General features: G+C 38.8%; 2 protein-coding genes across 2 annotated transcripts; one reads left to right on the forward strand and one right to left on the reverse strand.

Annotated features, from left to right (window-relative positions):
* The first annotated feature begins 533 nt into the window (after positions 1 to 533).
* tmem88a (transmembrane protein 88 a) lies at positions 534 to 5,005 on the forward strand. Its single transcript, XM_088441135.1, has 3 exons — positions 534 to 980; positions 3,036 to 3,353; positions 4,505 to 5,005. Exons 2-3 carry the CDS (start codon positions 3,051 to 3,053, stop codon positions 4,790 to 4,792), a joined length of 591 nt encoding a protein of 196 aa, XP_088297261.1. The 5' UTR covers positions 534 to 980; positions 3,036 to 3,050; the 3' UTR covers positions 4,793 to 5,005.
* A 1,434-nt stretch (positions 5,006 to 6,439) lies between these two features.
* On the reverse strand, positions 6,440 to 12,002 carry pcolcea (procollagen C-endopeptidase enhancer a). Its single transcript, XM_088441817.1, has 9 exons — positions 11,743 to 12,002; positions 9,900 to 10,008; positions 9,556 to 9,814; positions 8,642 to 8,766; positions 8,428 to 8,564; positions 7,994 to 8,352; positions 7,832 to 7,909; positions 6,844 to 7,014; positions 6,440 to 6,766 (listed from the first exon to the last, which is right to left on the reverse strand). Exons 1-9 carry the CDS (start codon positions 11,829 to 11,831, stop codon positions 6,636 to 6,638), a joined length of 1,458 nt encoding a protein of 485 aa, XP_088297943.1. The 5' UTR covers positions 11,832 to 12,002; the 3' UTR covers positions 6,440 to 6,635.
* Positions 12,003 to 15,201: the final 3,199 nt, after the last annotated feature.

The raw sequence follows: 15,201 nt of genomic DNA on the forward strand, positions 1-15,201 counted from the left end.
CTTCTCTCTAAACATCGTACAGTATGTACAACCAGGCCTGTGAAGTTGTAAATAAATAAAGGATAATGCCCGAAAATGAGACTCGATATCATAATACCGATTCCTGCCTTTGAACTAAACCCCCAATGGCTTCTTATCAGGCCTGGAGAGGCTGCCAATTTTTTTTCTCCAGCACCAAGCTCATTTCCTTACCCGCAGATCTGTTTTTCATCAAAGGGGTCAAAGGCCACCGCTTTGCCATTCCTGCTCCTGGGAAACAAATCAGCTCTTCGTGCCCCTTTTGTTTTTACACCTCAGGCTTCTGTGGGAAGTTTTGAAGAGTTCGAATTCAACAGCATGTTTTATAAAGCAAAAATTTTAAAGATCAGCTGCTATTCGTCACTAAAAAACAAAAGGTGAAAGAAGTGTCAAATGATGTGCGTGGGGCAGCACACTCTGACTCCTTTAATCATCTCCAAATAAACACTTCTCCCTCCCCCTGGATTCACATCTGGGCTCTGGTGTTATCACAGAAAACCTCTATTGCCCAGGCACCGGCCCAGTAGGCTTCTTGTGCTCAGGATACACACACACTTACACACACGCGCGCACACACGCACGCTCAATCATATCTCAAGCTGGAGTCACACTGAGGAAACAGAATGCCAGGGAAGGAAGCGTTGAAGTCAGCGGGAAAGCACATTTCTCCTTAAGGCCACATAGTTTCTTTTGTCTGAGAGGGCTGAGGCAAAGACGTCTTCGGAGTTGGGACACCTAAAAGATATCGAGCTGCTTTACAACATCAACAAAAGAGAACATTTCAGAATACGTTCCATCGAACGCCTCGACAACCACAGGATCTGGAATTCCACAGCAGACGTTCATCAGGAGGAAATTTTTGAAATTCTCCTCATCCTCTGACTTAGCACCTCAAGAACTTGAGGAGTGATTTCTTTTTTTTCTTTTTTTTTTGGAGTCAAACTGCAGGAGGACATCCCACAGTGAGTAGATGTGAACAGAAGATTCTTTTAAACCTTAAATCACAGCTACTTTATTTTAAAACAAAAATGATGCGTAGACTCCATTAAAAAATGTACTCATGGTGTCAGGATTTCAAAATAAAAGCAAATTGCACATTCTGTCCAAAAAATGAAAACAGGAAAAATCCTCATGTTCCCTGTTCACATGTAGTCACATGCTAATGTATTTATCGGGGCTTGTGACGTGAGATGGAAATACAAGGTGTTGTAAAACGAAGCAAAATAAAAAGGGGTCATCTACGCAATATCATTGTTCTAACTGATTAGTGATTACAGGAATTTTTCAGTTCCCGCTTGGGCTCATTGTTCTCGGTTATCCTGCAGTGTGGAGGTGGGGTCGGCAAAAAAAGCCCATTTCCTCGCAATTCAAACTGAGCAGTTGGCTGTGGCCACGTTCCACGCCGTCATCAGCACAAAATCATCTCACCAAAATGTTAGAATGAATGTAAATGAAGTGGAAAGCATACAATGAAGTAATGGTTAAAAAAGCATTATCTTATTTTATAAGGGTATCAACTTATATACATCTAATAAAAATGATTTGTTGATTAAGATTGTCAGAAAAAAAAATAGGATTACTTGAGTTTTTAAATTGATGTAAATAATGAGTGATCCTCAAACACCAGAATTCTTACTGCTTTAAAGTGTTTTTTTTTTCTAGCCAAGTCTGCTTTAAACCAGGAGTGTCCAAACCGGTCCTCGAGGGCCATTTGATTGGAATGATCAGGATTGTCATCAGGTTTCCACTGAATTAAGTGTGTTGGTCGAGGGAAACATGAAAAATATGCAGGAAAGTGGCCCTCAAGGACCAAGTTTTGACACCCATGTCTTAAACACTTATTGCTTAGTGCTGTAGTATCTATTAAACTTTTGAACAATTTTTTTTTTTTGGAGGGGGGGGGGTAACTCTAGGCATATTTACTCAACAACTCGAAAAGATAATGTAAGATAATCTGTTTTAGTTCTCGTCTGCAGGAAAATTGTGTCACTAATGATAATATGGATCTAATGTGAAAATAAGGGCATGCAACATTTTGCAATGGAGACAAATACAAATTTTTTCTTCGTGTTACAATACATTTGTTCTTACTTTGAAAAGAAAAAAAAAATTCCGTTCTTATCACAGCATTGCAAAGCATCCAATTTGAAGAAACTTGCAAAAACCCGGTTAAAGGTTTAAAGTCTTACATACCCCAAATTTGTAAGTCCAGACATTCAATCACATGTATTTATTTATTTATTTATTTATTTATTTGTTTATTTATTCAGCCTGTTTTTCAAGTGTTTGGCCAAAGGATTATCTAAAAATGGCTGCCATTAAATGAATCAAGTATTAAAGTAATCAGTCATGTCAAAAAAGTACTAAATCATTACATTACTTTCAGTAAATGAGTAATCGGTTACTTTAGGTTCTTAAGTAGAGTCAATGACCTTATGTTGTGAGGGTTGTAAAGAATCAATTACACTGGTGGGTTAGTACCTAAAGTCACTGATTAAGTAATCAATTACTTTAGTATTATAGTAACTTTCTTATAAATTATTACTTTAAGTACTTGACTTATTTAGTACCAATTAGTTTTAGACCATTTTTGAGCCAAACACATTGAAAACAATCTAACATGCATAAATATGGATGTGATTCAATGTAATTGGTTACTTCAGCACTATACTGTAATACTATAACTGATTAATTTTACACTCACTCGCCTAAAGTAATCAATTACTGTTGTTACTTATTACCTAAATTAATTGATTACTTTGGTACTTAATAAATAATTACCAGTCATTTTTAGGAATCCTTTTTTTTCTGGGATTGGATGCTTGAACTCATGAAAAAAAAGTCTTTTGACAGCTTTTGTGACATATATGTCTTTTGATCAAGTGAGTTAGGATTTTTTTTTCTTCTAGGCCTGGGGGGGTCATCATTGTATATAGGAAAGTCTTAACTAAATATTGTGCCTAACCTTTTGTCCCCTTCCCAACCAAATTCCACGTCTCATCTTTACTCCGCTGCAGTTCTCCAGCAGAAACATGAGTCTGTCACGGAACGGAACATTGGAGAAGACATCCGAGTCTCCCAACTGTGAGCCCAGCTCCCCCTCAAGAGGGGCCGGGGTGGTGGTGCCTCCACCGTACTCCACGGGTGGGAGCGATGCCGCCGACCCCCCGCTGGAGTTGAGAGGGTCTCTGGACTGCTGGGCCTGCTCCGTCCTCGTCACAGCCCAGAATTTGATCATCGCGGCCATAAATGGCTTGCTGGCAGGCATCGTATTTGGCACCATCCTCACCCCGGCGCTCGTCATGATAATATTCGGCTTCCTCTGCCACTCCACGGTCAGTTTGTTCAGCCGAGGCTTTTATTGTGTACATAACAAATATCTAAATATCCATATGCATACATAGGTGTGTGTGTATGTGTGTGTGTGTGTGTGTGTGTGTGTGTGTGTGTGTGCGTGTGTGAGTGTATGTGTGATGCATTTTCACAAGATCAGGCTCATGTCTAAAAAATCAATCAATTACTTTGCATACTAAATCCCTGAAGTGATTGATCACTTAAAGTACCAAAGTAATCAATGACTTTATTACAGTCAAATATATTTAGCTAAAAAAGCAATACAAATCAATGCGGTGTTTATACAGGTTACATGTTAGTCTAAAACACAAAAAAAATAACCAAGTGCATAAAAGTGCCTGAAATTTGAAAAAAAAGATGCAAACCCTTATGTTTTTGCAATTATGCTTCAGATGGCAATGACAAAGCCTTTTTCTGAAGCCCCCGCCCCACATTGTTTACACCCCCCCAGAGGGTCCCGCCCCACTATTTGAGAAAGACTGCTTTAGTATTTAAGTCATCAAATACTATAATCATCAAAAAACTTATTACCAAAATAGTCCACTACTTTAGTGCTTAATTACCAAAAGTAATCATTTAGCAGTTACTTTTGTAGCCATTTATTTGATTACTTTTGTACATCATTCATTTAGTTCCAGCCATTTTTTTCCTTCTTTGGCCAAATCCTTGAAAGAAAATTGAAAATAAATTTGTGTTGAACTTCAAAGAAATGTCTTTGTACAAAATCCTGCACAAGGGTTAAACTTTGAAGCTACAATTGCAGGGGTAGCTCTAAGTGTATTTTATTCAACCAGTCCTGAAGATAAATATCGTAAATTTGGCTTTTATTTCTGGTTGGTCTGCTGGAAAAATGTGTCTAATATGCGTCCCTATAAAAATTAACTAAATAAAGCATTTTTGGGGGGTCGTTTTGCAAATAAGTGCTTCATGTTCTAATTAATTTGTTGGTCGTTTGAAAAGAAAACAATTTTTGCTGTCATGGCATTAAAAAGCATTACATTATATTTATTGATACATGCAGAAACAGACTGAAAATCTCACGTATCCCCTGAAGTGCCTTTACCTACCCGCTGCTCTGTTCTGTAAAAAAAAGTATTACATGTGAATGTGCTTGTGTATTTGATTGGTGCAGGTGCAGCCCCACGGTACCTCGGTGTACTGTTCGGACCTGTTGGATGACGCCGGCTGCGTAGCTTTGCTGGTGGTGGGCTTTCTGCTGCTCACACCTCTGCTGGTCCTGGCGCTGGCCGCCTTCTGTCGCCTGGCTCGTCACCTCCAACTGGGCCTGTGCTTCATTCCTTACAGCAGGGCCGTGTACAAAAACCTACCCGCCGCTCGCAGCAGGGAGGCCGGAGTGGCCGGCTGCTGTGGCATGCCGGAGGTCTCGGAGAGGGAGGGCAAGGGCAGCGTTTGGGTGTAAGGGGAATGGGACCTCTGACATTAGAGGGGCAGAGGTTCTGGTTTTTATGTGTCCTTGTAAGTGGTTATTTTAAAACCAATGTAAAGAAAAAAAACAAACAAAACAAAAAACCATCAACTACCGTCTATCGTTGCAAATGAATGTTTAGTTAATAGGTTTGTATACTATTCCTGTATTTTATAAGATATTTTTTCCAATAAAACCTTACTCAGATATGGAGACTTTTTCTTTATACACATTTCTCCATTGAATAGTGCTCTATCACACATCAATCTTGTAAAAATTCTCTTCAATAAGGCCTTTCCTGTATCTGTTTTTTTTTTCCCTGATTCACATTCCATTTCACAGCTGTAACCCCAAACCTTGCTTTTTTTTTAAACTAGATTCCTGAGATGGTTTTGCATTTTTTGAATTCTTACACCATCCGTGCAAAAGTTAATACACGCTGACCATATCCACATGTTTTCATTTCGTTTTGGTTCCAGAGTTGAGGAGGAGAAATGTCACACCTTTTAACCAAGAAAAACTTTGACCCTTTTCATTTTTTACTTTTCCTTCTCGTGCGATTGCGTTCAAATGTCAGCTGTCAGGTTTTATAGAAAAAACTACAGTATATTTACTGTAGAAACTGCCATTGGCAACAAATGTGCGTTTAGGAGCACACAGACAATCGGAAAGAACAACCGGACATTCAATAGCACATCAGTAGTCAGTAGGTAAATATTTTACTTTTGGGCAAAACTATTGTTATGAATTCTGGTTTCCTACAGGACCGATTTGATACAAGGAATGATTCTTAATGAGTGTGGCCTCTTGACATTATGCATTTCAATGTCAGTAAAACACCTGTTTTGGCTGATTCGATCACTCGGCTGGGTTAGTCTCCAGCTCTCTGCGAACCTCGTGAGGGTAAGCCTTCAAGATGATGGATAGATGAATGGATGCATGTTTGGTGGCCGGCCGGGATTGAACAACATCATGAAGTGGGTAAGGCAACCGTATTATGAGACGTGCGGCTTCAGTAAACGAGACGTTTCACTTCCTGGTTAGAAATATTAGCACCCTAAAACTCATATTAATGAGAAATTAAATCGCCAATGTATGTCATTTATAATCATACTGTATTTTTATTACTGTATTGTTTGTTTCACCCTGGAACGTTTAAAATACCATGATATGTGTGATTTAATAGTTTTTGATTAACAGATTAACATCTCCATCAATATTTTTTCATACTGTCAATGACTTAATTATTGATCAACATTTCAGGAATTTTTAGAGGCTATTTCCAAACTTTTAACCGTTTCTTCATATAGTTTATAGCCTCATCGAGTAACATACAGATACCTAAAAATATATATATATATTTAAGCATGGTAACGGTTAATAAATTAAAATATTTTGCTATTACAGTGGTGTAAAAGTCTTCCGAATTTTTTTTTAAACTATAATTACTGGTAAATGTCATACGTTTGCCATTGTTGGGGAGAAAAAAAAGCAGTTGCCGTACATACTGTATTCCTAAACTGGGTGTTCATACCCTTTACGGCCACTAGATGGGCTCCAAAAGCTCTTTGGGCAGTCCCGTGATGGCAAAACACAACTGCTCATAGAGGGGGGAAAAAACTTCAGACAGAATCGCTAACAAGGAGTGAAAAAAGGAGATACAAAAATCCTTTATTCTTACATAAATTAGAAACAATGTCCAAGGATTTGTGTTTCATAAATGGGGTTATAAAATTACTGTTATGTTTGACCAAGATATGATCTCATACCGATCTGTGTTTGGCATTAGACAAGGACTTATGAGTCATGGTGTGTCATTGTGGATAGATGTGTTGACTTAACACGGCTGCTTGCTGATGTTTGTCAATAACTTGTGATGTGGGGGTTTGTATGGGGCTGTGAAGGCGCCGGGTTGCAAGGTGCCACGACCATCCTCATCCACTTGACCCATGATGATGTAGTTAGAGCCTAAGGTGGAAAAGAAAGACCAGATGAATTAAAGCGCGTGACGATGAGCAAAGTTAAATGTGTGTGTATGTGTATACCTTTACGAAGCAATGGGCACTTCCTGCATTGTGACACCAATCGGACCGATATTTTCGGACCGACTTGCGTGGTAGTTAGCCGGCCTGCCTTGTAAGTCTTTATGAGGGATACCCCAACGAGAAGGGTGCCCCGAGGCCCAGGGGCCAGAGAGGTCACCTTTCCGGTTATCACTACAAAAAAAAAAAAATGGGTTAATAACAGCATTTGATCGGTTTATTCAGTGCATTACATTTTTTTTCATTAATTCCACCATTACACCTTGACATCTCATGGACATGTTATAGACATGTTTTCCGACTATCAACACTTTTGGCCTACTAATATGCAGTTAACAATAACCCATTCAATATCCTGAAAACTGTTGGGTCAAAAAAAAAACATATTATGAGCCAAAATAAAGCGCTGACCCAAAACTTTCATTTTTGTTTAAGGTTGTTTTGTACAAAAAACAAAACAACCCATTTTTTTTAGGTTGCCTTGTACAAAACGACCTATTTTGGGGGTTGTTTTGAGTGATACAACACAGAAACTCACGTCGAATTGACCTAAACATTGGCTCTGTCTTTTTTTGACCAATTATTTGATTATTTTTAGCCTGATTGTGTTCGGATTGAAGGACAGTGGTCACTGAAGTTGACAGCTATGAAAAAAATTCACTCCTATATGAAATAATTTTTAAAATATTTCTCTTAAAGTTCTGCTGTAGATTCTTATAATTGGACTATTGTGCTGCCCTTTTAACATTCCTTTGCCAAACTAGTACATTCTAAATGTTAAACATGACTCAATTATGGTTCAAAAAAGGCCTAGCCCAAAAGAAAGTTGGGTCAACTTGGCACAAAAATTGTGACGATCATTGTTTGACCCACAATTGGGTTATCTTTGACACAAATTTTTTAAAGCGTGATTTAAATTAAATGAATTAAATGGGGAGCTTGAGCAATAGCAGAGACCTTTGAACACCTTTGCGTTAACAAGTAGACTTACCAAATTCACTAGCGCAGAAACTGGGCTTGATAGTTCCGTCTCTTTTACACACTGGGGTACACAGTGGATTCTGAGCGACTGTTTAAAATAAATAAATAAATACAAACCATATAGTATGAATATAAGTGCATTTGAAAATGGAAAAAACGTCGTATTACTCACCAGGTCGTCCCCCATTTGGTCTCGAGTCAACCACACTTCTGTCTTGACCTGTGGTACTGGTCCCACGCCCGTTAGTGGGCCTGACAGGTTTGGGTTTCTTTGTTGGTTCTGGAGCAGCAGGTGGCACAGATTTGATTGTGGCAGCAGGTGGCGGTGCTGCGGCAGTAGGGACTACACGTCTAGCAGGTATGACAGCAGGTCTCGCTGGAATGGACCTGGTGTCAGAACCTGCACTGTCCACTGCAGTTGTGTCGGCACCACGGGGGATGCTTGTGTAAGTGGCCAGAAACCCATCAGATGTCACACTGAGGTCAGAGACAAACTGGACCAAAAGCACATTGCCACTGGTAGTAATGGGCCTGCAAAATAAATCAATAAACAATGAACATTACGACTAGGAATTTCAGGGCGGTTAAGTTTAATATTATTCTTACTCTGGGGCTTGATCTCCACAATATTTTCCAATCAGGCGTGAATCATCTTTCTCTCCACCGTTAAAAAAGGCGACGTAGTCAAAGCGGCAGTAGGTATCTGACTCCAAGACAAACTTACCAAACTTTACATGGATTACCTGAAGTATCCAAAAGGAAACGATTACAACAAACAAACAAAACAATGAAATGAATTTATGAAGGTTCAGTTGTAAACCTTGTCTGGTTCCACAGTAATGAGCCAAGAGCAGCTGGTTCCTGGTGGATACTTGTCGTTAGGCCAGTTTGGGGTCATGATCTCTCCCTGGGATTTTGTTGTCTTTCCCCCACAGAACTGCTGATCTAAAACAATCCACAAAACCATGCGGGATTTCAAGTAGAATAACAGCAGATTCAAGTCCAATTTTGGACCATAATAAAAAAAACACATGGTATGAATAAATAATAATAATTATAATTATAAATGAATAAAATACTTTTGTTTGCTTGCTACGTGCTGAAAAAAATATATAAACATGTTTCCACTTATTTATGGATGACACACTTTTGTAATTTTCTTGACAATGAACATTTTTTTACTTAAATATAAACTGATATTTTAGACAACTCTCTTCCCATAAATGTTGATCAATGAGACAAAAGGACACCAGAACCAAAACCTAATACACATTTGAGTCGGAAAAGTAATCAGTTGGCACTGTGTCGAGCTGTCAGTATCAAAGTGTACAGGTTCCTTAACATAGAATATGTTTGTTCTAACTAAATTTGAAAAACTAATTTGATGCTATTAGTGGCAGTGCTTTTTATATGTAGTGTCTCCAAATTTTGTATTTTGGGTGTGTGCCATCCCCTTTGCTCCCCCCTATACTCCCCTGCCTTTTCCTATTGGATTTATAGGACACATAAGTTGTAGGAAATCATTTTATTTTATATCACAAAAACCTGCTGTTTGAACAGGAGTGTGTAGACTTTTTGGATTGTCTTTTTTTGTGATATATTTGTGAGGTTACTGGATTAAACATCAAATTTAAAATCACAATTTCTTCATGGATCTCTTGTAAACTTAGTATATTGTACGGAGGTGCAAGATTCCACATTTTTCATCAATTTATATCATATATCAAGACCTACCTTCTGCATATGGCGTGGCACCACTGAAGTAGGCCACAAACCCTCTCCCATTGGTCTCTTCATCAGTCACCATCTCCAACATCATAGTGTTGGTGGTGGAGATAAGAGCACCCGGCCGGAAGGTTCCACAGAAGCGGCCCAGTTTTTGCACCATGTTGGATTTGCCATTGTAAACATCCAGGTAGTCATAGCGACATTGTGAGTCTGCCTCCAGATCAAAAATGCGGAAGCTGAGCATGACCACTTTGTCCTCTGGGACCTGACGACCAACAAGAGATGTTAAGGGTCACATCATGAGCAGGAGGCAGAAGGGTTGTGTTTTGACTTGTTGCAGGTTGACTCACTGTGATGACCCAGGTGCATTTGCTGTTTGGTTTGTAATGGTTCGGGAAGCCCTCGCTGCCGACAAATCCCGACTCTGCAACGAGTGATCCTCCACAGTGGAAGACGGGCCTACGTGCAGAGGGTTCAGTATTAACAAGTTTTGGCAAGGAGACAAGAATTGCATGCATGCATAAACTGGGCCCGCAAGTTTTACAGTATTTACAGAAACTTCCATTGGGAGACTCAAACTGTGAACTGGCTTTGACAATTGCTGAAGTTTGGAATTTTTTGAGGAAAAATAGGCCACACTTTGTAAGCCAAGTACTTTTCCTTTGAATTCCATTTCATTCCAAGAAGAGTATCTAGCAAGGAGTAAATGTTACAACGAAATTTTATAATTTTCAACTGACTTTTTTTTTTTTAACATCATTGCTATTGTGTCATAGACAGCTCAAAGAAACATATGGGTATCAAAGATAGTTACACACAAACGAACAGTTCTTGTATACTTACACGTAAAGATTTGAAGTAACAGTCGACAAGGGTAAGTTTTTTTCTTGATAAAGTAACCAGTGACCTTTTTGGGCAAGATATGAGACTTATACAGAAAATAAACAAGAAAGTGTTTTTTTTTAACCATTTATTTTCATAGTAATTATTTGTAAACATGACTCATACTCTCTTACAATACTGACATTCAGTACTGTATGTTAAAAGTTGTAAAGTAAAGCACCCAATAATGTTGTATGAGGAAAACCTTCAACAAGATTTTTTTTCTCATTCAGAAACATTGTCTTATTGTGTTTCAAGTTTGTCCCAAGTGCTGGCTGCAACATTTAATTTAAACCCTCTGGAGGAAAGGTGCTGTTTTCTTTTCTTAATTGCCCAATAATGTGAAAATAACATTTAATAATACATCATCCATCCTGTTTGTTTCTGACTCACTCAAACATGCTGTATTCTCGAGTATAGTTTGGCAGAGAGCTTTGCTAACGCTCGCTACATAGCGTCTTTACTAACATATGCTGTGGCTGCAGTTGGGTGCTTTCCATTTATGTGGTAGGCTAAACGAGCTGCTTCTGTAATAAGCAAGCACCATCTTACAAAGAAGGCTAACCACTCTAATTTGATCAAAGGCTAGGGAGTTTATTCATTGTAGCCATCTGTCGATCTGACAATTGTTACATTCTTTTCTATTTTTCCGTATTCCTCCTGCCTTTGAACTTGCCCTCACACCCACAACAGGAGTCTATCAGGTTATGCCAAACAATGACAGCCCATCAGTGTCCAATTCAGGGTAAGATTGACTTTTAATTTCCAAGCGACAAGCACAAGAAGCCCAATGCATAGAAACAGATCTAATCAGCATACAGAAAGCAAAAAGATCGCGGTGAAAAGAAAAAAAACTTTAACTGTGATTGTAATTAATCCGACACCTGAATTTCAATCAAAACCTTTTTATACTCCTGTGACACTTCCTTGCGATTTCCAGCAAAAACACACTCCCTTTTACTCAAACTTTGGCCACAGTGGGAATAATAATAGGCTTAAGAGTATGAAGCAAGAACTCCAAAAGAAGTCTGACACTTAGTGATTACAGCCAAGATGTCCAAAGCCGGAGCCAAGTTTCTCAGATTGAACCCCATGGGTACAAACCAAAACACGAACATCTGTTGGCTCAGCAATTTTAGACGCAAAAAACAACAACTCTGCACCCCATTCAAACAAACCAACTGGAAAGCCTTCCACCCAAAGAGATGTCAAAGAATTACGACATAAATGTGAGCGCTATCACCTACAACATCAACGCTATGTATAACAGCTAGTTTATCTTCGTATACCATCTCCACACTGTGACCTCACCTGGTGTAGTTTGTCTGCTGGGCCTTTGTCCATCCTAAAATCAGAGATAGGAGCAAAGAAATGCCCCACATATGGCCTCCGTACACCATGATGCACTCACTGAGATACTATTTGAAGAGAGGGGAGTTTGGAGCATGACACAAGAGGTTCAGGAGCAGGGTTGGAAGGAGGAGGAAGACTAGGATGATGGGTGGAGCAACAAAAGAAGAGGTGGGGGGTAGATAGTTCTAGAAGGGATAAAAAGGAAAAGAGTTGATGCTAGAAGGACAAAGATTGCAAGAAAGAGTTTAGAGGGGGGTAATAAGCAGCGGGAGGAAGGGAGTAGAAGGCTTTAATTAGAACCAGATGTTTTCGCCATAATAACACAGGTTTGGATAGAACAGAGGAGTGGAGCTTGTGGGGGGGGCATCTCAGAAGGAGGTTCTTTGAAACCTCCTGGGAAGGGCTGGACAATATGGCTAAAAATAAAAGATCCATTTTCACCCGTCATTTTGGACTATTTTAATTGGATTGAATTTTAACTTAACAAACCCTTATTAAAGGGTTAGATTCTTTAAAAGATAAATCCCATGAAGAATATTAAGATAATAATAATGTAAACTGACTTTCATTCAGTTTTAAGTTAACATTCAAAGCTTGTGCATAACCTGAAGGTAACATTTATTTCCATCCAGATGTGTTTTTATGTATCTTTCATCACCAGGGCCTTCAATCTGAAGTATTTATTTATTTTCAAGTTTTAGGACATGGGTATCCAAACGTTTTCATTTAGAAAAAAAAAACGAGGGATGCAAGCGTCACTTGAAAGCTCGTATGCTTTCATGCAGTAAATGTGCTAAAAAATCAAGCAAATAAGCAATCAAATTTTTTTTATTTTTTAGTTAATTTGATGCTTCATGATAGGTTTTTTTAAGTTATGAGGGGAATATTCCAGGATTTGTCAAGATGTTGGCGTCAGTGGCACAGCATCTTACCAGAACCCATCTTCCCATTCAGAACCAAAATAATAACTCAATTATTTATAGCTGACCTTGACATCTAACATGGATGATAGTGAAACTAATTTTGTTTTGAAAGTACAGTAGTAACATCTTTTGCATCAGTGTTTGGGAGCGAAATTGTGACTATTACTTGATTACTAAATCATTCTAAATGTTACAATGGTTTATTTGTATTTTGGGATATTTAGAAAATCTTGCTAAATAAAAACATTTCTTCTATTTTTATTCATCTCTTTTTTTAATCTAGCCTTGTGGGCCCTGTCAAATTTTTCATTTTTAATTTATGTCGCGTACAAAATTCATTGGAGGCCGCAAATGGCCACAGTTTGGAATGTAGTGTTATGATAAAGGAAGGTCAAAAAAATGGCTGGTGCTGAATGAGTTACAGTAAGTAGGTAGCAACTATTGTACGTATAGTAAAGCCCTCGTCCAGTATTTTGCCACTTATTCAAAACTTCGGTTTCATGATTTAAAACATTTTCAAATCAACTGACAAATGAATCAAATGAATTAGGTTCCTTGCCAGACTCTTCTAATCAGCTTTTACCTTCAGCAGTTTTATGTGATTGTTGATCTGACTGCTGGTGACATAATTTGCAAGACAGTACTATAAATCTTCACAGTCCATTCAAGTTAAAATTGTGACTGTGTTGCTTTTAAATTTCTAACTTATCCCTTTCTTGTTATTTATTTTGAGTGCCAGTAACATCCCGTGGGAGTTTGAGTTTTTGTTAGCAAAAAACTAAGCAAATATCCTTGCTCCCAGGATGTCCTTTGACTCCATACAGAATCTAAGCCAGAGGGCGTCTGTTCCCCCCCTGCAATGTACCACGAAAACACTGACACCACATTGGAGTTCTCAAGGATGAGTCAACTCTCTGGTCGACACTGCAGAGGCCTGGAGTGGGTAATGTTGTAAAAGCAGACACGTCGGTGCACTGCTGACCTACTAGCGCTTGATCAGAGTCTGGAACGACCAAGGCGGACAGCCAATAAAACCGCAAGGCACAGTTTCCACACAGTCAGTGTCTCCGGTTACATGTGGCATATTACTTAAAAACTTTTTTTTTTCCGTTTTACTCTGATTTAAAGTTTCACTTTACAACCGGAATGAAAGTATTTCTGCTGCCAAAATAAAGGTGAAAGAGGTCTGCTGGAGATACAAATAGGGGTTGGTCACTGCTGTGCTGTTTGTCTTCAAAATTGACGTCCTGATAAGAGGCAACAGAGAGAGGAATGCAGTGATGATGGCATCCCAGTGTGCAGCCACTGCCAATGCATAAGGGGGGGGGTTACACTTGGCGAAAAACTCAAGGCATGGGGGTTGTGCAATCACTCCAGACGGATCTGCATGATTGACATACTTTCATTTAGCCAAGATTCACAAAGTATCGCGATGGGGGTGAGGGGAGTAGGAGTAAAAAAGAATTTTGAGAAAAACAAACTAGGAGAAGAAGGATCTGACTCAGCAACATGAGAGTCATATTGCTTGATTTGTTTATAGATCAATTTTTCACATAGAAAAGGAAAAATAAAGCCGAATAATTGTCTGAAAATCCCATCTGGTCTCTGTCAGTTAGGTTCCACTTGAATTTACTCTGCGCACAAAAGAAAACAACTGTCTAATATATGCAGCATGTTACAGTAGGCCGATTTCCACTGTTTTGATAAGTAGAAACATGTGCGCAAAATTGTAATAAAAACTAATGTTTCCAAACATCCATGACTCAAGAATACGTCAACTCTGTGAGTTGACAGTTTAAACTGTAAACAAATAAACTGTGCCACACTTCCAAGAAACAGCTGGAGAAAGATCAAGCACATCTTACTCCAATCTGAAGAGGAAAACAAGCTTTTTCCTTACAGTGTGCCAAGAAGCTTGAATCTTTTTTATATGTTAACTGATAGGAATATTGTATGTGTGTATTGTTTTTCAAACTTTTACCAGACTAAAATATGATATCAACTCACATTAGCTCAGAGATGCTAATGTACAGGATGCTTTTATGGTTCAGCGGCAGTAAACAATTCATTATTTCAGCATATGATGATTTATTACACAAAAACAGGAAATCCAGCTATTCATTTCTATCCATATTGCTCATCCTGTGTCAGGTGGCCAAGAGAAATGTTTGAACCCCCCTCCCCTTCCCCAGCACAAGGGAAGAATAGATTTCATTGGCAGTAACTGCTTTCTGTTGTAGTCAAATACTAGAAGTGAATTTCCACAACAGAGATATTATCGAGCACACTTGCAACAACAGGCATTTGTGAGATTCAACATAAGTATAGGTAAATAGGTATTTAAACACCTACATTTGATTTTTATGCCAACCAAGCTAATTCATTTACATTTGGATCACAGGTGAGCTGGAGCCTATCCCAGCTGACTTCGGGCACATTGGGCATTGCAGGGCCGTTTTAATCTTAGTGTAGAACATTGTGGAAAGGCCCAGTA

Source organism: Hippichthys cyanospilos, chromosome 18, assembly GCF_059441005.1.
Source record: "Hippichthys cyanospilos isolate Australia breed blue-spotted pipefish chromosome 18, RoL_Hcya_1.0, whole genome shotgun sequence".
Taxonomy (NCBI): Eukaryota; Metazoa; Chordata; class Actinopteri; order Syngnathiformes; family Syngnathidae; genus Hippichthys; species Hippichthys cyanospilos.